The sequence below is a fragment of the Carya illinoinensis genome, chromosome 6 (genome assembly GCF_018687715.1).
Source record: "Carya illinoinensis cultivar Pawnee chromosome 6, C.illinoinensisPawnee_v1, whole genome shotgun sequence".
Lineage (NCBI taxonomy): Eukaryota > Viridiplantae > Streptophyta > Magnoliopsida > Fagales > Juglandaceae > Carya > Carya illinoinensis.
Window position 1 is genome coordinate 28981666 of NC_056757.1, and position 23133 is coordinate 29004798.

Below are 23133 nucleotides of genomic sequence, written 5' to 3' on the forward strand. Positions count from 1 at the left end.
GCCAAAAAAATTGAGAATTGTTTTGGATAATGATTGTGATTTCCATTGAATGCAAATTAAGTTTAGTTGCATTTACACAGACGAAATAAAAATTTAATAAAATATTATTTTATTTTATAATTTAAAAAGATTAAATTATTTATTATATTTTATATAAAAATTTAAAAAAATTATAATAATTAGATGAGATGAATTGAAATGATTTGTGAAAACAAATAAATCATTTTAGGTGTAATTAGCTCAAAATTAGGATGGTTTATTTCATTAATTGGGGATAGAATTGCATTTATTTTGGGTAGTTGTAGTGGGTAGCTGTAGTTAGTGTGCCACCTAGGATTAAGTAGTTGGTTAATTTATTTTTAATAGAATAATATTATATATAATTATGGAGTGTATAAAATTATCAATTTATAAAAATATATCATCAATTATTTTTTAAAATGTTTTTAAGAGATTGCAAGTAAAGCTAAATAATAGATATAAGTTTAGAAAAATTATATATATATTTTTTTTGATAGGAGAAAAATTATATTTGTAATCGTATATGAATAATATATCTAATAAAAGATTTATATAATTTAATTTAATTTATGTAAATAATATATTTTATTTTTAACTTCGAGAGTAGAATAAACAAAACTGACTTTTATTCATCGTGATGATAATAGACGTGAGGTGAGGGGTAAAAGAGGAATATAGACACAATTTAGGACGACCGGTTCAGTACAGGAAACAAACAATTCGCAGGGACTAACAGTTTGACGGTGACATCGCCACGTCATTACCCAATCCCTTATCTCCACGTCACCACTCAATCTCTGCCTCTCCTGTCCCCACGCAGTCGCCCTTTTAATCCGACGTTCGAGATTCACTCACATCTCACAGATCCTAGATCAAGCGGTACCGATTATGTCTTCTTGAGCCTATGAATCTCGCCCTAGTCCCTGGGGTAGGACCGGGAGGAGAGAGAGAGAGAGTGGTCAGCTTTATAACCAGGGTTGGGTTAGTTTTCTAACCGGGTTTTACGCGCTGAGTTTAAGAACATTCGGACTCCGGAGACTGAACGAGTTGCAGAGAGCGCGAGCGAGAGAGAGAGCTTGAGAAGGAAGAAGGGAAGAACAAGCCCTTGTCTTGGAGGACTGAACTGTACCGAATTCTCCCGATTTAATCGATTCTTCTTTTCCCTCTGGCTCGGTGTGTTTAGCCTTTTTCTTGGTTTGAGACTCCCGCCGCTTCTTCTAGATCTTGCATTTCGGTGCGTCTCTTCCTCCATTTTCTTAAGCCTAGCTTCCATTTCTCTAATCCTCTGTCTCTTCAGATATTATCTTTGAGATATCCTCAAACGGTGTCTGCAAAATTTATCAATGTTGTGATGGTATTGGGGATAATGTGATCAATAGTTGTATTTAGGGCCACTTGAGAATTCTTGTTTTCCGTGCTTCGCTTCTGAATCTTATTCCCCATTTCTTTACATTTTTCTCTTTTACCAAATGTATCTTTCACGCTTTTTACGGATACATTCGCCGTCGCCCATGCTTTATTATTATTATTATTATTATTATTGTTATTTTAGTTTTTGCAGTTTCTTGAAGTTTATTCGAGTTATGAAGAATTTAATCCCTCTTATTCTTTCCCGGACATTTCTAACCGAAAAAATGCTCCAAGTTTTTCCCAAGAGAGGTCATTTACTTATTTTGCTGTTCGGAGCTCCGAAGGGCGCCTTAATAAAATTTTATTTTCATCGGGACCGAAAACTTACGGATCTGCCTTGTTTACAGTCAGTGCCGTTTCTGTTCGTTTTTTAGCTCAATTTTTCTTTTTCTTTTTCTTTTTTGCTATTACTTTTCCATTTCCGGTTTCTTTTTGGTAATGGGTGAGCCCTGAGGGGTGGTGTTTACTTTAGGCCAAATTATGTGAATTGCTGCTAATCAATACTCACAGTCTTGTTATGAGGTGGTCATTTATGTACTATTTGATGCAGTTTGTATGTATTTCTAATTCAGTTATGGTCCCTTGTGCAGAATCTCTCATCATCTGGGCACGATGGCTCACTCGGTGTAGCATTGGGCTGCATCTCTTTGTGAATCTTTTGTGGGATTTGAAGTTGTTTTTTATTGATTGATGATTTTTGGGGGGACATACTTTGATCTCAAACAATTGCTGTTGGCTTTGGAGTTTGGTGTTTCCTTGGGAGGGAATAAACTCTCTTCCACCACCGCCTCTGTTGCCGGCTGCAAAAATAATCAGTTGTTCTATCTATTTAATGTCTCGTGAATTGGACAGCCCTGTTCAGACTCAGATGGCAGTGGCAATCCTTAAGAGCCCACTAAGCGGGGAATATCATGGAAGCTGGAGAATGGAAGGGAACCAGCCTGCAAGGAGGAGACGGGTATTTGTGCAAACTGAAACTGGATGTGTTTTGGGGATGGAATTAGATCGAGGTGATAATGTCCATACCGTGAAGAGGAGGCTGCAGCTTGCTCTAAATTTCCCTACCGAGGAAAGCTCACTCACTTTTGGGGATACGGTGTTGAAGAATGATCTTAGTGCTGTTCGAAACGATTCCCCTCTTCTTCTTACACGGAACCTTATGCATAGGAGCTCCTCAACCCCGTGTCTGTCACCCACTGGGAGGGATATGCAGCAGAGAGATCGGAGTGGTCCTATTGAGATATTAGGGCAGTTGACTCACTTTGCTAAAATGAAACAGTTGGTCAAGGAAATTGTGAAGGCGATTAAGATTGGGGTTGAGCCGGTTGTTGTTCATGGTGGACTTGGTGGTGCGTATTATTTTAGGAATAGCAGGGGTGAGAATGTTGCGATTGTGAAGCCTACAGATGAAGAACCCTTTGCACCAAACAACCCAAAAGGCTTTGTTGGCAAAGCTCTTGGGCAACCGGGTTTGAAACGTTCAGTGAGGGTTGGGGAGACTGGCTTCAGAGAAGTTGCAGCTTACCTTCTTGACCATGATCACTTTGCAAATGTGCCTCCCACTGCTCTTGTGAAGATCACTCACTCAATCTTCAATGTAAATGATGGGGTGAACGGTTATAAGCCTCACAAAAGAAAGCTGGTCAGCAAGATTGCATCTTTCCAACAGTTCATCTCGCATGATTTTGATGCCAGTGATCATGGGACCTCCAGTTTTCCACTTGCAGCTGTGCATCGAATAGGGATTTTAGACATTAGGATTTTTAACACAGACAGGCATGCAGGAAACCTTTTAGTCAGAAAACTTGATGGTGTTGGGAGGTTTGGTCAGGTGGATCTTATTCCTATTGATCATGGCCTTTGCTTGCCAGAAACATTGGAGGACCCATACTTCGAGTGGATTCATTGGCCTCAAGCATCAATTTCATTCTCAGAGGATGAGCTCGAGTATATAGAAAATCTTGACCCAGTTCAGGACTGTGAGATGCTGCGGAGGGAGCTTCCCATGATTCGAGATGGTTGTCTGAGGGTCTTGGTTCTCTGCACCATTTTCCTCAAGGAGGCTGCTTCTTTCGGTCTCTGCCTTGCTGAAATTGGCGAGATGATGAGTAGGGAATTCCGTAGCGGTGAGGAGGAACCAAGTGAACTTGAGGTTGTTTGCATAGAGGCAAGGAGGATGCTAGCGGAGGAGGTGTTATCCCCCAGAGATGATTCTATAGATGAGAACTTCCAATTTGATATGGACTGTGAGGAACTAGAGTTGGACGTGACCCCAAATATGGTAGTAGAAGATGGTATGGCCAGAGCATCATTCCAATCTGGAATGGGTGGCAGTTCTTTTCGCTGTCCACTTTCTAAACTGGAGGAAAGCATCGAGGAGGAGGATGAGAAAAGTCAAGGAGAAGAAGAGCAAGAGGGAATTGCAACTCTGCCAGGTCCTGAAAGGATCCCAGCCATTTCAAAGCTTTCCATGTCGTTGAAGAATACTGTTTTATGGGAGAAGAATCGAAAACACCCGAAATATACTGGAACAAAACTTGAGAATTATTCAGCAAATACGTCCTCAGTGCATAGGAGTGCAAATGAGCAGCTTCCGGTAAGCATGAGCTTCGTGAAGCTGGCAGACATGAGGGAGGATGAATGGACTATGTTTCTGGAGAAGTTTCAAGAGTTGCTGTACCCAGCACTTGCCAAACGGAAGTCTGTGACCCTGGGTCAGAAGCAGAGACAGAGACTTGGTACTTCGTGCCAGTTTTGAGTTTGAGATACCTATAGTTTCTTGACAGAGAGAAGACTAAAGAGCAATAAAACTCGTGTGAGGATAGGTTTGGTTTATGGGTTTTCTTCCTCGCAAGAGTTGTAACTAGTTGGGAGCAACGGTAGTAGGGAGGGACTGCTGTAAATATTCTTGGCATCAGCTGCTAAGTGGTGCGCTGAGTAGGAATTGGTTGTATTCCTTTGCTAAGTTTCTTTCTTTCTTTTTTTCACTCCTTGTGGACGGACATGTTTGATAAATAACCTGTATAGACTTGAAATCCAAAAAAGAAATTTATGCAAATGTAGTACTTTGTTTCTCCAGCTTGATATGAATTTTTTTTTTTTTTGGCCTGTCATAAGGGGAATGCTTTATTGATAGGTGTGGCACAAGTACACGGGATATACAGCAACACCTAAGCATCAGTGACTAGGGATAGAGAAATTCTATTTGCAATCTCTATAGGACTGCATATGTAGACTTTTTATTAAATGGAAAAAAAATCATTTTAAGAGGAATATTTTTGTAAATTTAAAAAATTTTAAAGATAAAATTATCTAAACCTATACTACAGTCCCCATTTAGACTATAAGTAGCATTGCTCGTAGTGTGCATCCATGTTTGAGATTTACCTAAGAATTGTTGAACCACGAAGAAAGGCATGAGAATAAAGACAACCATTAATTTGTGGCTCGTGGTGAATGAAATGAAGGTGTCGCACAAGTGGGGGTAGTAGATTTGATGGATGGTGGGAAGATCGTGGAAGGGTGTAGATAATCAATCATGTATAACATGAATTCAATACTTTGAATGAAGATTATATAGTGCTTGCTTCTGTTTTCCAGCTGCACTTTCTTATCAACTAGACCAGACATGATTTCTACATGCATTCTACAAAGACCTGATTTCTACAAAAGCATGATTTCTACTGTGGATTTCGACATGATTTCTACATGCATGCTCTTTGTATCCGTACAGTCACAGAACAGGGGACTCTGCGGCTACTGTAGATACAGTTTAAACAACAAAATGATTTTATTGTTCCATAAGACCTGGGTCTGTCTTCCATGTTCTGCGGCTTCCCTCCAATGTCTTGTTTATGTCATGGTGGTTCAAAGGACTGAAATTGAATGCAAGAAAGATATTATCAACCTACGAAGGAACGTCCCTCAAACAACTAGAAGGAAATAATTCCAGGATTGGCCCTTCAACCTGTTGGTGGGTCGCTCTCTCTTTCTCTCTCTGTTAACTGTGTGCGCACGCGCGCGGGTGAGTATATGTACTTATACATGTACTTTGTAGGGATTTCCTGGTCAGCATGTAGGGCTTTCCTGTACTTTGTGCTCTTTGGTATCAGTAGGTTCATGGGTTTTGGAAATTGTGGAGAAATGGAACTTAACTCCTTAATTGTTTCGGTCTGATAGGCCGAATTATGCTTTAAACATCTCAAAAGATTTGGTGATTTACACAATTGCAGCCATAAAATTATTGGCTGAAATTCATCGACTATATATGGTCTTGCTTTTCATAAACCATTTTTTCTATTTTTGTGAGGTCTCCAAAGTTGCTGGTAAAATATGAGCTGGTACTGCTGCTTGAGCACAGCCAATAAATTTAGAAAGGTTAATTTCTACTCATGCAGAGGAGTAATATCAAAGTGTTCTGCAGAAATAAGTGAAAATTGAGTTTGTTTCAGAATCTTGCTTGGAGATAGGTGGTAAGGGTTGCTTTCAGTGGTGGGATTTTAATATCTGTCGCTGTAACAAACAACTTCATATTCAGGGTACCAACCCAACATATCCACTTTCAGGATAGACTCAGATCGGAAGTTTCCATCTAAACGGGCTTTTTGATAACAAGTGTCCCTATATATTTAGGTAAACAAGCAGTTGCTTAAACTTGACTAGAGCTGACGTGAAAGAATTAGAGAAGTCGATAAGATTCTGTTTGTAATTGGCAGAGAAAATTAGCCTGCACAGTGACTGAGGTGAAAGTGGCTGCCTTGCCTTATCTTTGATTTGATCTATTTTGTTTCATTTTCATTGTAACTTGGTCGTTGGGTATGGTTTTCAAGGTTTGTAATGCAAGATAAATTGATGCCAGCACAGGCTTGGCAGAAAAAAATGATCCCCACGGAGAAGCAAAGACAGACATAGGTGGGGACTGGGATTTGTCTAGTTGTCTGTTCCTTCATATATCACATCTTCAAGCGAAGCGGACTGGTGAAGTTTTGATCTTCAGAAGAGGATAGTACCCATGTTTTACTACAAACTCTCACTAATGAAGAGAATACAGCAGTAACTATCTCAACCACCATGTGGGTTTATAGATAATCTTAGGAAAATCCAAAACTGAGGTGCAAAAATACCTCTAGAAAATAACCTATTGTTAGGGGTGATTTTCGTCCTAAGCCCATAAAAGCCTTTGAAGCCCAAGCCCATCAATGAGGCTTTAGTAGAGGACGAAATAGGAAGAAATGAGAGAGTACGGGAAAGGAAAATGGAAGGGAGAAAGTAGTGTCACGAAGGCAAGGGATGAGGGAAAGGACATGAGGTGAGTTGATGTGACATAAAGAAGGAGAAACAAAGAGATAAAAGGGGAGGGACAGACGACTAGAAGAGGATCTTTTCTGGACTTCTGAGCGCCTGGACTTTGGACTCAGGACTTCATCTGGGATTGACGAGGGACCCTTTCGAGGGATTATTGGTCAGACTTTTGAGAGATTTTACGGGATGACTTCTTCAACCTCTAGACCAGGCCAAGGGCATATGAATGTCCAAACAGGTAGAGTGATCTGCAAATCGTCTGTATAGTGAGGATTAGAGACTCCAAGAGACTATAAATAAAGTTTATAAAATGGATTCTCCCCTCTCCAAACCCTCGTGGATGTAGGCCTAGTGCCGAACCATGTAAATTTGTGCGTCTATTTTTCTCTCTCTTCCTTGCATTCATACACTGTTCGGCTTACACAACCTCGTCCAAGGCCACCTCCATAGGGCCCAAACATTGTGGACCTAGGCCCATTGTTGCCATCGGCGTGCTGGCTCAAGATCGAGTGAAGGCTCGGACTGACTGGGCAGCCTAGCCCAAGGGCGTACGAAATACGACGTTAACACCTATTTTACAAGCCAATCTAAAATGCAAATACCTTCACAAAAGAAAACTCAAAATCAAAGGAGAATTTTGATGAAATTTTTTTAATTGGAATTTAAACCACTGTGAATCTCTAACAATGTCAAGAGTGCTTGAGTTTTCTTTTGTTTAACTTTGGTCAAATTGCTTTGCATTATCCATTAAGTTTTTGGTATCACCAACTTGACCCACATGAGTGGTAAATCAGTTCTTCTACGTATAGTTGGAATGCGAAGTTGCTGGGAAATCAGCTTGCCATATCAACAAATATATTTGAAAAAAAAAAAATAGACAAAAAAGGCAGATCTTTGATTTTCTTCTTCGTGTGAGACTTACTCTTATAGTTCCTTTTTGCCTCTGGTCTTCATCTTCATGTGGGAATCACTCTCAGAGTTCATCTTCGTCTACGTCGTTTTTGCCTCTGGTCTTCGTCTTTGTGTGGGAGTCACTCTCAAAGTTCATCTTCGTCTGGATCGTCTTCATGGGTAAATGAAAAAGGCAAATGTTTGGTTTTGGTGTGGGTGGTCATTTTCGTGGGTAAGATCAACGCTTCTCTTTTCTTGCATGCGAAGTGAGTGATTCTTTGGGTGTGGACACACTCCTCATGAAGGTACAGTAGGCTTCCACCTGTCTCTAGACTCTAGAGCAACACACCACCTTGCTTTTCACCCAAAATCCATAGCCAAGTCTTCACCTACAAACAGAATGCAAAAATGCAGGAGTTAAATCAAGCCCTCATGTAATTTATATAGAATAACAATTCTCAAATTGGTAACAAATTGAGAAGAATTTCTCCTTGCATTTTGGAATTTGAATCCACCTTGCTCTCCATTTTTTTCCCAGGCTCCTTAAGTCCAAAATTATGATCAGTAAAGAGCCACAAGAATGAGAAAATCATTAAACCGGTGCCTCCTATAATGCATATTTATCGGAACCCAATAATGTGCTAACACGTAGGAGTTGCAACTTACAGGTATGAAGCCGCGCTGCAGGGGATCCTTCTATTTTGCCCCCCCTCTCTCTCCTCTTGTTTTGCAACTCTCTCTCCTGTACCCCATCTCTCCTTCGCAACTCCAAAGGCGAAAATCATCCAACGACCCCATCTCTCCTTCGCGCTGCAGAGACGAAACCCATCTCTTCTTCGCACTACTGAGACGAAAATCATCCAAATCGGTGCCCCATCTCTCCTTCGCGCTGTAGAGACGAAACCCCCTCTCTCATTCGGCTACTGCTGCTGTCACTCCCAATCGGCACTGGTTTAAATGTTTTCCGGATGATTAGTTCGACATTAGGGCTTCCCTACTAGAAATTTAAAGAATTAATTTTCGCAAAAAATTCATGCCCTAGCTAAGTATTATAAGCATTGTTTTGATCCTTGTTGTAAAAAATAATTATTCTTGGATTTTAGGAAGTGGCCACTCCTTTATCTTAATCATATCGCTTTCAGTGCCATTGTCTCTATTCACGTCCCCTTGGACCGATTTCAGTTTCTCAGGCTTCTCAAACACCAATGTTATGGATACTTGTTGTAAAAGATTTTTACCGTTGGGACTTTGATAAACGGTCACCCCTTTTATCTGAATTCTGGATTATAGCACCACTGCTATACTCTAATCACCTTGGTGTGATTCAATCCACCGTGACTGTTCCAAATAACCCAGATGGTTAGAATTTGTTCATTGATCACAATTTTTAAGAACTATAGCCGTTTGTTTGACACTGATATTTATCTCTTGCTTCTTCTGTAGTACCCCCCCGAAGAACTTTATGCAACTCAACTTTCATAGCTCCAAGAAATGGGTTTCTTTGATGCTCAGGAGAATATCAGGGCACTGCAGGCTACTTCTGGGAATGTCTATGCCGCAATAGAGCGACTTTTAGAGAATCTCGAGCAATAATTTTCCTGGGAGTTTCCATATATATATATATATATATTTTTATTTTTATCATATTCTATTTTGATGTAGTTACTTGGGGAACAATGATTTGGAGCTTTAAGAAAAGTTAATTTGCACTGGTATCATGTAAAGGCACGTGATGTCTAGAGGAACATTCTATTTGGGGGCGTGTTAATAAGGAAGGAGACACTTTTTATACAGCCGTGAGCTTGCGGGAGAGGGAGGGGAGACCGTGAAGGAAAGAAGCAGAGAGCGAATTCAAGAGAGAGGGAGAGAGTAGAGTTCGGAAATCGGAAGGGGATTCAATTTCAGAATTAGAGCCGATCCCCTGTTATGCGTCTAAAGCCAATTTTTGATGAACCTGTTACGTGGCAGCTCATTATTGACTTCCGATAAATACAACTCATAGGAGCCACCGGTCCGAATCGCCTCTGCACAAGAATACAAGACACAATCTAGACCACAAACATATTATATAAAGTAATAAAGTCATAAATTATATAATTAACTACTAAGTTTCTTGTAGGGAATTTCTTGAGTAGAGAGAATGCATTGACAATTTGTCATCTTGTTTTAACCGTATTAGGATTTCTATAAGAGAAGTTCTTCTTACATTGCAAGTTCAAATCGACAATACCCATGCACATGTAATCGTAAATCAAGGATTTAGGAGCATCAATATTGAGGATATGCTAAGGTATCCAACAATATCATGATATTGCCATTCTAAGAATTCCCTTGGAGCGCTGTGGATGAAAAAGACACATTTTTGTAGGTAGACCAAGATGGAAGACAGAGGGAGGAGGTTTTTGGATTTTGAAGAGGGAGAGAATGTGGAAGACGAAGGGATTCGGGAATTGGATCACAGACCAAAACGAATTGTATTTTTCACTTGATCAAAACGGTGCGTTTTATTTCCACATGGGCACTAGTTCCCTCACAATTATGCACGGTAAGTGTATTCGATATTTTTCTTAGGAAATACATCAAATGGTTATGATCAGAAATATAAACAGAAAAAAGAAAGCAAAAGAACATACAACTAAGGTAAAACCATCTACATACATTTACACCAAACATATTGGGGAAGATGAAGATTAAAAAAGAACATTAGCATATTATTATGTAAAGATGTTTGATCGAGATGAATTAAGATAAAAGTTGAAAGTTGAATAAAATATTATTCGAATATATTTTTTTAATATTATTTTTATTTTAAGATTTAAAAAAAATTAAAATTATTTATTTTATTTGATATAAAATTTTAAAAAATTGTAAGAGATAAAAAGAAGGATGGTGGACAAACGAGGCTGGATTAGCCAATATTCATATTTTGGAGTTAAGAACTCGAGTTTTACTATATACAAGTACAGTCGCGTACTAATCTGTATATTAATATTGATTCATTCATATTTAAAATTTAAATTAACATTATTTTTAATAAAATCTACTTTTAACCAATTACATTATATTAATATATAAATTAATACACAATTATGCTTACAACTATATTTTTATTAATAACTCAAGATCATACCGCTCAACGCCTACAAGAAAAATCTGTGTCCCCCCTCTCTCTCTATCACTGATTCACTTAACCTTCAAAATTGCCGCGAAATCAACGGCTCTCTAAAACCCTAATCTCTCTCTCTCTCTCTCTCTCTCTCTCTCTCTCTCTCTCTCTCCGCTTCCGCCTATTGAACCTGAAAGCTTCTTCAAATCCCAAGCCCCCTCTTAACACCCTGCAACTTCTGCGTCCCTCTCCACTCAATTGTCCCAACATTTCCCGGGAAACAAAAAAACAAGCGAGCTGCTCCTTTTCCTAAAACCCTAGCCCCCAGTCCATGCTCCACCACCTACGCCAATGGAAGAACCCTCTCCATTTCCCAGCAAGATTCCGAACCCTTCTTCCCCTCTCTTCCATCCTCTTCACCAAACCCTCGGTCTCCGCCGCAAAGCTTCAAGACGAGCTCGCCAGTTCCTCCGCCATCCCAAACACTAGCGACACGGTTGGAGAAATTCTCGCCGGTCTAAGGAGCTTCGGCTTGAGAAGATTTTTCTGCGGGGATTATTTTCGGACTGTCTTTCTAACGCTGAATTGGACTCAGGTGGATCAGATTATCAATGTTCTGAGGGTTGAGAGTCCCGACTTTGCTGTGGATTTTTTCCATCTGTTAAAGGATAGGTATCAGTTTCGGCATTCGAGGGCTTCGCGGTTCATTGTTTCGCATGTTCTGGCGGAGAAAAAGCGGTTCAAGGAGATGCAGTTGGTTATAAAGCAAATGGTCGAAGAGGAAGGTATGGTATTCCATCGTTTCTATTAGGATAAAGGGTCATTTGATGGATACTAGTTTATAGCCAAGGAAAAGGAATTGAAATTATTTTCTTTTGGTTTCCCTAAATTCAAAACCTTTTATCAATTAATGACTAATGTTTAACTTTCACTGGTCTGGGCTGAGCTGAGCTGAGCCGAGAAAATCATTGGATTTTGCGGTTTTTTTCCCTTTGAATTTGTGTTGGATTGTACAACACCGGTTACATTGAGAAGGGACTGAATTTGTTATTGATAGACTTCTCGTGATTTCTGGTAGGCTCTGGTTCCGCACCTTCACTTTGTGAACTGCTTCTCAATAGCTTCAGGGAATGGGATTCGAATAACGTGATTTGGGATATGCTAGCATTTGGTTATTCGAGATTTGAGATGGTTCAAGATGCTCTCTTTGTTCTTGCCAAGATGAAAGATCTGAACATGCATGTATCAATACAAACACATAACAATCTGTTGCACAACTTGAGGCACGCTGAAACCATGTGGGATATGCATGCTGACATCAAAGATAGTGGAACTCCTCAGAATGAGTACACTCATTCCATAATTGTAGATGGCTTGTGTGAGCAATCCAGGCTACAAGATGCAGTTTCATTTCTGCAGGATGTCGAAGGGAAGGATACCGGACTTTCCATTGTTTCTTTCAATACCATCATGTCAAGGTTCTGTACATTGGGTTTTGTAGATGTTGCGAAGTCATTTTTTTGTGTGATGCTTAAGTATGGAATTTTTCCCGATTCATACAGTTACAATATTCTCATTCATGGGCTATGTGTAGCAGGTTCCATGGAAGAAGCCTTAGAGTTCAAAAATGACATGGAGAAGTATGGTGTAGTGCCTGATATAGTAACCTACAAAATTCTTGCTAAGGGGTTTCAGCTACTTGGTTTGATGAGTGGGGCCTGGAAGGTCATTCAAGACATGCTGCTTAAAGGGTTTAATCCAGATCTAGTTACATATACAATACTGATATGTGGGCATTGCCAGATAGGCAATATCGATGAAGGCCTTAAGTTGCGGGAAGAGATGCTTTCTCAGGGTTTTCAGTTGAGCGTAATATCATACAGTATATTGCTTAGCAGTTTGTGTAAAAGTCAGCGGGTTGAAGAAGCATTAAGATTGCTTTATGAGATGGAAACTTTCGGCTTGAAACCAGATACTATAACCTATTCTATCCTCATTCATGGCCTCTGCAAGAAAGGAGAAGTCCAGAGGGCTATCCATCTATATGAGGAAATGTGCTCGAGGAGAATATTTCCAAATTATTTTACCCATGGAGCCATTTTGTTGGGTCTATGTGAGAAAGGAAATATATCAGAGGCAAATAACTATTTTGATAATCTGATAGCAAATGACTTGGTGGATGATATAGCGCTGTATAATATCATGATGAACGGGTTTGTAAAACATGGTAATATTGAAAAAGCTGTGTTGTTATACAAAAGATTAGTTAAAAAAGGGATTACTCCTAGTATTGTCACTTTCAATACTCTTATTCATGGATTCTGCAAAAACAATAAGTTAGGTGAGGCTCGAAGCCTTCTGGACATCATCAGGCTTCATGGATTGGTTCCAAGTGTGGTTACTTATACCACTCTCATGAATGCATACTGTGAGGAAGGGAATATGCATGGCATGCTTGAATTGCTTTGGGAGATGGAAGCAAAAGCTGTTATGCCTACTCATATCACTTACACCATACTTATTAAGGGACTATGCAAACAGGGGAGGTTGCAAGAATCTGTTCAATTACTTGAGGATATGCGTGCTGTGGGTCTGCCTCCGGATCAAATAACATATAATACAATTATCCAGTGTTGCTGTAAAGCTGGTGACACGAGAAAAGCTTTTCAGTTACACAATGAGATGCTACTGCATAATTTGGAGCCTACTTCTGTCACATATAATGTCCTCATTGACGGTCTTTGTATTTATGGAGACCTGAGGGATGCTGACAGGCTACTGGTTTCTCTTGAGAATCAAAAGCTCAATTTGACAAAAGTTGCTTATACCACAATGGTTAAAGCACATTGTGCAAAGGGGGATGTGTGTAGGGCAGTAGTATTCTTTCGTAAAATGGTGGAGAAGGGGTTTAAAGCATCAATCAGAGATTACAGTGCTGTGATCAATAGATTGTGCAAAAGGCGCCTAATAAATGAAACAAAATATTTTTTCTGTATGATGTTATCGGATGGTATTTCGCCTGATGAAGATATTTGTAAGGCGATGCTTAATGCTTTCCATCAGGAAGGTGATCTAGATTCAATTTCTGAACTACTTGGTGAGATGATCAAATTTGGATTGGTTTCTGATTAATCCATGGGAAATGATGATTTTCATGCATCCAACCATCAGAAAGAACCTTTCTTGGCTGATAGGGAAGTCAGTATGAGGTATAACACAACACTACTTGCATACCTCTCATAGTCATTTTTCAAATACTCCATTAAATTAAGGTTTGCTTAGTCATCCCTTAATTTTTTTTTTCTTGTTTCGTTACTCTTTTGATAATTGAAAGCTATATATACCAAGCACCATCTTTTAAGCAATTTAGGTTGGTGAGGAGTTTAAAAATTCTTTCCATCTCCGATTTTTGCTCACGATTGATATGTTTATGACATTGTAAGAAACTAATATAACCCTGCCATGTAACTCATCCAATGGAATCTAAACATCCAGAAGACTGTCAAATAAAATGTGATCCAAGACAAACATCGCCAGGTATCTTGTCCTAGATCATGGCAAAGAAAGTTATAACCATCATATTGTTTATCCTTTCACAATTAATGAATACTTTGGTGATTCAGCTTGTGCTTGTAGATGGTTGTCATTACCACAAGCAACCAGGATATCACCAAGGCAGATAGTGTTAAATAGGTATTTTACATCAGTTTGATTACATGCCTTCTTTGTAGGGCGATGTCCGGCTATGTCCTGTTGCAGGTCCTTTCGTTCAGGCTTCAAAGGCAATCCCACCACGCCAGTTTGCAAATGAAAAAACTTGCTGAATTTATCTTCTGGACAGTGCACTATACGAGAAATCATTGATAATATCTTTCATCTCTGATTCTGAAGTGAGACTAGCATGTCCTATATTTTCATACTTCACATTTAATTCTATATGCATCTGTAATTGTTGGTTACCTTGGTCCCTTCTCATTGTGATCTCTTTTCTCTTACGAGTTTGGAAGGAAGAGCATCGCAACTAGCATATACTTTGCACCTGCCTCAAGACATTCTTCCTGAGACCAGACCTGATGTGGTAAGACATATAGCTTACCAGTTGCTTGTTAATTAATATCTTGTTGGGAAGTATCTTAAATTTTGTCTCCGGGGTTCCATGGTTGTGTCCTCAGTGACTCTCTCTCTTCGAATCTATGGATTTTAGTTGCCGAAGCTTTGATCTTTTTCTTTTCGATTAATGTTTTATGTTTGCAGGCCTAGCACCCACTTTGGATGGACTAACTTGGAATGATGGAATGGCGAAGCTAATTAGTAGTTCACCATTTGTGAGGTATAAATGCAATAGGAGGTTTATCTTTTCTTTTCTTTAAATTTTTTCTCAAACCAAACATGATATTTATATCACTACATGTATGGATAGCAGTAATAGTATGTGCTGCTTCTAATTTTAAGCAGCTCGTAAGAGTCAATGTGCTCATAATTGTGATTTCAATTTTGAAAGGCTGGATGTCTGAAATGATAATTATTTAAAAGTCAGATCCTTTTCCTTGTCCATTATATTATCAAATAGTACTGGAAGTAAACCATGATAAGGCATGCGAAGTTCCAACCCTATTAATTCAGGCAAAAAGCCCAAAGAACCTTTAAAACCCTTTGGACTCATGATCTTTGAAATGGCTAACTCCAATTTGACCATATATGTTGCTACAAGTCCTCAATTACCAAATATAGACAGTCTCACCCCTCATCCTTTGATCAAATTAAACACCCTTCACTTAGAAACCTGTGATCGAAGTACTCATGCTCAGCTGCCACCTCCAATCTTCAAGGAAAAACAAACTGTACCCCCACAAAGTTTCTTCAGAAAATAAAGAAGCACCGACCGAATTCCAGTACCCATGGCTTCGATCGTGACGCCCACGCAGAATTATATATTCTGACGGTGGTTAATAGCAGAATATATATATATATATATATATAATCAAAAGGAACAAATATGGGAATTTAGGAAGAGTGAAAATTACGAAAAGAGCAGATGAGGAAGAAGTCCGAAATTACGTACGTAGAAACTAATAATCAAATTCGAATTATCTCATTTTAAGTCCTCAAACTTGACCTATTATATATAAATAGCTTAGAAAAATCGATGAATAATATGAAAACTTTGCCCATAGAGGCAAACTTTCAATCACTACTACGTACGTACAGAAAGTTTAGACAATTAGGAAAATCCTTCAATAATAATTAATGTAGCCTAGCTTGATTCGGAAAAGAGAGCAAATATATAATTATTACTTAATTATGCGTATAATAGGATGGAAATTATATCATTACTCCAATCACACGTGCGCTTTGCTTATAAATTAGCTTTAATGCATCAATGACGCATGCAGCTCTTAACGGGAAAATAAAAATTTTATATTCAGTCATTTTTGCTATCAAGATTAAGAGAAGTACTTTTCTGTTCTGGTTTATACATGTCAATCAGCCTTATCATGTACTGTCACATGCAATATTATTGACGTATTCTCGTAATTATATGTAATTAATGCTGCTTTAATTTGATGTAATCTGTTATGAATTTAGTTGATAGTACTGTGCAAGGGGCAAAGCCAAGTCCATTTAATTTAGAGCTTTATCAATCATAATATATATATATATATATATATATATATATATGAAATTATTCTCTTGCTCACATTTAAAAAGAAAAGGAATTAAATTAGAGTGAATTAACTAGCTAGCTAGCTAGGTAAAGCAGAAAGTAGTACTTTATAATTATATATTAGAAGATAATTTATAGATTGATCATTTTCTTCAGTTATTCTTAGGTGGATGGTGCCTTGGTGGATGGTAGTCAGCATTGAAAGGTATAAAACCTGCCTCGTCAATGTTCTTAACTTCATCAGAAGAACGAGTTAAGCTTCCCAGCTTACGTTCTACGTTAGAGCCAGTACTCTTCCCTTTAATCCCTTCTTCACTTTCGTACTTCCCAGCAACTTGGTTTGTTGTCGTTCCTGCAATTGCACCATCCTGATCTTTCTTCTTCTTCTTCTTCTTCTTCTTCTCTTGCTTCATGATGCTGTCTATTGCCAGTTTCCTTCCCTTTATCCTCTTGCTTGTATCTGTTGCAAGTCTTTCATCTTCCATAAGTCCCTAATAAAATAACATGAAAATTCTTCAAATCTAACCTAATAGTACATGATCTCTTACTAGGCAGAAAAACGAACAGAAATATCTAATTATTACCTTTGCACTTGAATCAACATGATCAACATCTATGGAAAATGTAAACAGAAGATCAATGTTACGTATATATACCCTCAATGGATAAATCTTAATTGACTACATTAAGTCTGTAACAGTACCAATATAGGATAAAAACGTATATATATGTAAGAGAGAGAACGGAAATACCTTGGCCTTGGGAAGAATGTGCCAAGGAAAGGCATGCAGAAGAAATAAATACTAGCAGAAGGCATATTACAAACAGCTTTATATGCGCCATTAATCCTGTCTGCCCTAGTTAATTTCTTCTGTGGGTATGTCGGTTTCTTAGATTTCAAAATGCAGAGGATGTTGAGCCTAGCTTATATGAAAGAAGATTTTGAGGTTTATATATAGAGATCTCAAAATTTAGATGATGATCTGACCCTAGTCTAATAGGAGTAAGAGCACTTCAGACACACATGCATCATGTCCTCGTGTAATCCATGTGTCAGTTGGAATGCCAGTACGAGAATCTCGACGTAATTAACCTAAATCAAACATTATAATAAACTATAAGTCGATCTTCTGCATGAAAAAATGTACTTCTAGAGAGATCGTACTACATATAATGCTTGTTATGTGTGACTGCAGGGTGGTGCATTCGATAACGTGGGATGCAAGATACGTGTGTTTTGCGCCTGTCTGCCGCCATGCAATCAACAAGAGGACCTTTTCTTGTTTTTTCTACCTAGGTCTAGGGCAACTGATCAGGAAAGTCGAACGAAACCTAGGGTTTCTATGCGTGTATTTAATTAATTAGCTACTTTTCCACATCTCGAAGAAGAGTTAGTGCAGTTCTATAACTTCCATGCCTTCGTAATTCTCAAAGAGACATAAAAGTTGCTTGATGCGGTTGCAGCCCTAAAACTAGGGGCGGACCTTGAAAATTGAGGTTGGGGTCAAAGTTAAAAGAAAAAGATATTTGAGCAGCCTGTCCTTGAAACTTGTTCTGAATTTGGTATATATCATGCACTTGCTTTATTATTATTATTATTATTATTATAAATTTTAAAAACAATCATATCATAGATATAATAAACAATTACAAGATATAAGACGAGTGAATACTCTCCAACAATTACAACACAAGAAAAATAAAATAAAGAGGCAGGATCTGGAGCCAATGATTTGGCTCCCACCCATTTCCAGCCCAAGGGAGCCGCTTGAACCTATTTTGAGATAGTTTGATAAACGGACTGTAAAACTATGAATGGAAGCCGTAGTAGATTGATGTCTGCTGCATTTTGTTGGTTTGGATTGGCTAAAGGAGACATTCACAACCACTTTATTTTGATCATTGATTAAGAAAAGTGAGAACATAGAAAAATAACAATCGAAAGATGTGTCGAATTGTCGGCAGATGATCGTCACTGACTGTAGAGGCATGTGTAGTCCACACGCAACTCTTGGGGAGAAGATAAAGATCGAAATTAAGAGATCTGAGGCCGCTGATTCCAATAGTGCTGTATGTGGCGTTGAAAGATTTCCCATGACGCAGCGGCAAGTGAGACATACGAGTCACTCTTTTAGTCAATTTTCTTCTATCATTCGAAGGGTCGGTAGCTGGAGAATTCGGTGGTGGGGTGCATGGCCGTCGTACAATACGAGTGGATACTCTCCAACAATCATCCCAAACCAGCAATTCCAACACAAGAAAAATAAAACAAAGAGGTGGGATCTGGAGCCAATGATTTGGCTCCCACCCATTTCCAGCCAAAGGGAGCTACTTGAACCTGTTTTGACATAGTTTGATAAACAGATTGTAAAACTATGAATGAAAGCCGTAATAGATTGATGTTTGCTACATCTTGTTGATTTGGATTGGCTAAAGGAGACATTCCCAATTACTTTATCATGATCATTAATTAAGAAAAATGGGAACATAGAAAAATAACAATTAGAAGATGTGTCGAATTGTCGATAGATGATCGTCATTGACTATAGAGGCGCGTGTAGATGACACGCAATTCTTGAGGAGAAGATAAAGATCGAAACTAAGAGATCTGAGGCCTCTGACTCCAATAGTGCCGTATGTGGCGATAAAAGATTTTCCATTACGCTGCGGCATTTGAGACGTACGAGTTACTCTTTTAGTCAATTTTCTTCTATCATTCAAAAGATTGGTAGTTGAAGAATCTGGTGATAGGGTGCGTGGCCGTCGTAGGAGTTCGATAAGCAGTAAACCCGTGCATCTTATTATTATGGACGAATAACAAATAAAAAACCGAAAAAAAAAACTGATAAGACAGATCCGGGATGATCCGGACAGAGGGAGGGTACGTGGGTGGAGAGTGGACACTAGTTTTCTTTGTTTAGATTAAGATTAATTTCATTCTTGACTAAAAAATTATTATTACTAGTAGGAGTATTAATTAATAATCATTGTCTTTTCATTATCACCCAATGATATAATATTAAATAATTTAAAACAATTATATATATTTTTAACTTGTTCACAAATTATCTGCTACCAACAAGATAATAAAATAATAAAAAATATTAAAGGTTCTCAAATAGGACTTTTCGTAAACAAAAGCCCACTAGTGACTAGAGGCCGAGTCTCCTTACGTAAACCATGCTTAGTGACGGAAGTACATGCTACAGGTGTTGGGCGGGCACCTGTACCCAGCCTGTCTTGCACCCCCGCTCGCTCTCCATTGGTCACGGGCGGATAGCCCGCCTGGTCCTAATGCGCGGGTAGGCGGAAAAGAGAGGAGTGCGCAGGCACAAATATGCATGCGGACTCCACTGACGTGGCAAAATGCTTGCCACATCAGCATTTATATTAAAAAAAAAAAGCAAACCAGCAATTATGACATTTCAAACTTGATGGATAGTAGGAAATACATTCATCCTCTCTCTCGTACCTTTCATTCCTATTATCTATTCATTCATCTAAAATCATTCAACATCATTGCAGATTTGCTGTAGATCTTCATTCCCAAAATCATCCAAGCAGATCTCCTCTCTCTCGTATGATTTTGGTATAGAAATGAATGGATAGCAGCAAAATCATTCCCATTGCAGATCTCCTCTTTCTCGTACCTTTCTCCTTTACTTCTCATAAAAAGTGTTCAAGCTTAGCATAGCAGAGGAAATCAGATTCTCGGTTCAGGAGGCAGAAAATCAACAAAAGAAAAGCTAATGAGAAGGTAATCTTCTCAGATCTAAGATTTAGAAATTGTTTTTGTATATTTCTATCTCTAGATTTTTAATATTTACCAATGGAGTATTTCTATGAAGTGAAAAGGCTGGAGAAGTGAATATAGAAGGAAAATGAAGGAGAAGAAGAGCATTGAGGAGACCTTCATAAGGCTGTTTTTGTTTTAGTAGATTCAAGATCAAGAAATTTTAATTTTTTCAGATTATTTTAGTCACTAAAATCTGATAAATGAAAAGGTAAAAAGGGTTCTGAAAAATTTGTTAAATGATATGAAAAGTAATATAGAATCCGAAGCTTTTAACATATATCATTATGGGAAATGTTGTATGTTCGATAGGTATACCAACCTCTTTTTAAAGCATAGATGCTATCTCAACTGAATGTAAAACAATGTTAATTTGTTTTTCCCCGAGGGAATGTAAGGCAGTAGCTGACAGTGCTCACAGGGCCAAAGTCATGATATAATCAAAGAAATTAATAACATTGCAAAGGGAAGAAATCTTCCGCTTATTATTTTTCTGGATTCATTGTCTACTCAGTGCAAAAGAAGCTTAGACAAGTCAAAAGTACAAATGGCACAAATGTTTAACGCTATTTAATATAATAAAAAATATTTATCCATAATAACAAATGTTTAACATAATAAAAAAAGCAAGTTAATGGCACAAATGAAACATTTATCCACATTCCTTTTGTTGAACGCTATTTAATATGAAAAAAAGGATGAAATTCCATAAAAATAAATCTCCAATTTTTCAAATATTCAGTCCATAGTTTGGTATTTTTTACACACTTTATTAATATAATTATATGCGTCATTCTTGACAACCACCCACTTGCATTCATTGTTGATGTAGTTTTATTTGGAATTGTGTAGATGGAAAAAAAGACAGAAGACGCATCATGCATAACACCTCTTACCACTAATCCATCAACTACGGTATTGTACACCTCTTTCAACAGTTGGCGTGTGTTTATTTTATGTGTAGTTATTGGCCACTTGAGTTGATTAACATTATGTTACTATATGTTAGGACATATCACGGCCGCTTTATCCAGGCATTTCAAACTACATGCCAAGTTATTACGATCCAGTGCCTCATGTGTGGTTACCACCTTTTATACCTCTTCCAAGTGCCAATCCATATCTATTGAGCAACCAGGTGATCGTTGGAGCATAGTTTTAATTTTATGAACTTGAATATTTAGTTTAATTATTTATTTTTAAATTTTCTTTTGGAATAACTATAGCAACAGCCATAGAACTCTACAACCGCTGCTGTGTCAAGTACTGCTGTCTTGAGTAGTTCCGCTACCTTGCATAGTCCCACCATACCAATGATGGGACCTCCTCTAACTCCATTGTTTTTGTAGAACACGTGTAGAATGAGCAGAAGTTCTCAGTTTATATGCAGATTTTTTAGAAATATGCAGCTGCAGATTTTTTAGAAATATGCAGCAGAGAATTTCTGCACAATGAATAGTTTCTGTTTCTAGAGCAGATTTTCATGCTAAAAAATCTCAAAAAGGCTCAAAAACTGTGAGACAATAACCAACTTTGTTAATAAGCAGTTCAACATTAAAGAACAACGACAGTCTAAACTTTTTACAAATAAAGTCTCAAGTACATTCATTAAAGTCTAGACTTACAAACGCTAAGTTCCTATCAAATACAAATACAAATACAATGTGTTCATCACTTTGAGTGTATCAAATACAAATAAATAACTATGGACATTAGCCATTGCCCACGAAGTAGTGTTCGTGCATGCCGCATGTCGGCTTCTTGCCTACGAAGCTGGGCTTCATCGTTGTGGAGTGCCAACTCCCTCTTGTCAATCTCTTCTTCTCTCTTTTTAAGTTCTTCCTCTTTCCTTAATATTTCTGCTTCTCTCTTTTCAAGAACTTGCTCTTTGTATTCACTACCATCTGCCCACTTAAAATATTTGCAATGTGGTAACTCTTGTACGTCACATAAATAATTAAGTATGTCAAATGTCACAATTTTTAACAAAACATTAATATGTAAATAGAAACATACAAGTACAATTAATTGCATTTACCTCTTTGTTGTACAATAGACATCCAAAGAATGTTCGTCCAGGATTTCTTGGAGTATTTGATATTCTAAGTACAACTTCTTTCCCACAGCTACATATTGGGACAGTACTCAATGTGCTATTAACAAGCAATGTTGAAGAAACTGATGATGACATCCTTAATTCTTTTTCTTGATGAAGAATAAGGACTATAGGTTTGGAACTTAACAGCTGGTTTGCAAGAAGATACAACATGTATTTATTGGTCAAATAATAAGAAACATAAGTTTTTTACTCTATACTCACCTTCTATGCTGAAGTTAAGATAACTTTCTTTAGTTTAAAGGACTGGGTTTTGGGGCCTTATGTGGGCACCCACTAAAATCTGAAGAAATTAAGTAATTAACTTGAATCTTATGCTGCAGATAGAACTACCAAAAAAATGAGTAGGGATCTTTGAAGAAAGGAAAAAAAGAAAGTAAAATGTTATCATGAGAACCAAATATTCTTTGTTAACAAACAAAAGATTATTTCAGATATAAGTCTTAGGGAGTGTGCATGAGGTTTGACAAAAAGCTGGGAAAATTCTATGATATATTCTATGATGAAATCTAAAATACTTGTGAGTCAACCAAATATTAGTCAATATACTTCTGGCCATGATATATTCATTGTACCTGACAAATAAGCCAACTGCATGCATGCATATGATACTCCCCAGCCCAATATGTTCATGCATGTCATTTGTACGCTCTTCTTTTTAGTAGTGTTATAATTTATTGCATGGATATATGATGACTAATGGTAAAGATCAATGCCACATGGATGCATTCATACATGACTGATGCATTATATATATGAAAGTGACTACTATCTTTCTTGGATTTTGACACATGGATATATATATATATATATATATATATATATATATA

At 37.8% G+C, this 23133-nt stretch overlaps 3 protein-coding genes and 1 long non-coding RNA gene across 8 annotated transcripts; 3 read left to right on the forward strand and 1 right to left on the reverse strand.

Moving 5' to 3' along the window:
- The first annotated feature begins 1000 nt into the window (after positions 1–1000).
- On the forward strand, positions 1001–4489 carry LOC122313465 (phosphatidylinositol 4-kinase gamma 5-like). The gene is made up of 2 exons (XM_043128507.1): positions 1001–1255; positions 2022–4489. The coding sequence occupies exon 2, from the start codon at positions 2264–2266 to the stop codon at positions 4187–4189; it is 1926 nt and encodes a 641-aa protein (XP_042984441.1). The 5' UTR covers positions 1001–1255; positions 2022–2263; the 3' UTR covers positions 4190–4489.
- Positions 4490–10816: 6327 nt separating this feature from the next.
- Positions 10817–15265, forward strand: LOC122314361 (putative pentatricopeptide repeat-containing protein At1g13630). Of its 5 annotated transcripts, none has more exons than XM_043129888.1 (5): positions 10818–11514; positions 11808–13938; positions 14461–14619; positions 14729–14807; positions 14984–15265. In XM_043129888.1, exons 1-2 carry the CDS (start codon positions 11061–11063, stop codon positions 13859–13861), a joined length of 2508 nt encoding a protein of 835 aa, XP_042985822.1. In that variant the 5' UTR covers positions 10818–11060; the 3' UTR covers positions 13862–13938; positions 14461–14619; positions 14729–14807; positions 14984–15265. The 5 variants fall into 5 exon arrangements, with proteins under 5 accessions (XP_042985824.1, XP_042985822.1, XP_042985821.1 ...); XM_043129887.1 differs by having other exon boundaries at positions 14737–14807; XM_043129889.1 differs by having other exon boundaries at positions 14741–14807.
- Positions 15266–16471: 1206 nt separating this feature from the next.
- LOC122314482 lies at positions 16472–17286 on the reverse strand. The gene is made up of 3 exons (XM_043130105.1): positions 17147–17286; positions 16979–17007; positions 16472–16885 (listed from the first exon to the last, which is right to left on the reverse strand). Exons 1-3 carry the CDS (start codon positions 17235–17237, stop codon positions 16547–16549), a joined length of 459 nt encoding a protein of 152 aa, XP_042986039.1. The 5' UTR covers positions 17238–17286; the 3' UTR covers positions 16472–16546.
- Positions 17287–19847: 2561 nt separating this feature from the next.
- Positions 19848–21371, forward strand: LOC122312535. Its single transcript, XR_006243206.1, has 3 exons — positions 19848–20151; positions 21040–21102; positions 21197–21371. It is a non-coding gene; the product is annotated as an uncharacterized LOC122312535 (long non-coding RNA).
- The last annotated feature ends 1762 nt before the right edge of the window (positions 21372–23133 follow it).

Coding starts and splice junctions, on each gene's coding strand:
- LOC122313465 (XM_043128507.1), top strand. CDS start 2,264: ATGTCTCGTGAATTGGACAGCCCTGTTCAGACTCAGATGGCAGTGGCA.
- LOC122314361 (XM_043129890.1), top strand. CDS start 11,061: ATGCTCCACCACCTACGCCAATGGAAGAACCCTCTCCATTTCCCAGCA. Junction 11,515..11,807: donor GCAAATGGTCGAAGAGGAAG/GTATGGTATTCC, acceptor GATTTCTGGTAG/GCTCTGGTTCCGCACCTTCA.
- LOC122314482 (XM_043130105.1), bottom strand. CDS start 17,237: ATGGCGCATATAAAGCTGTTTGTAATATGCCTTCTGCTAGTATTTATT. Junction 17,008..17,146: donor ACATTCTTCCCAAGGCCAAG/GTATTTCCGTTC, acceptor CATTTTCCATAG/ATGTTGATCATGTTGATTCA. Junction 16,886..16,978: donor ATGTTGATTCAAGTGCAAAG/GTAATAATTAGA, acceptor TTATTTTATTAG/GGACTTATGGAAGATGAAAG.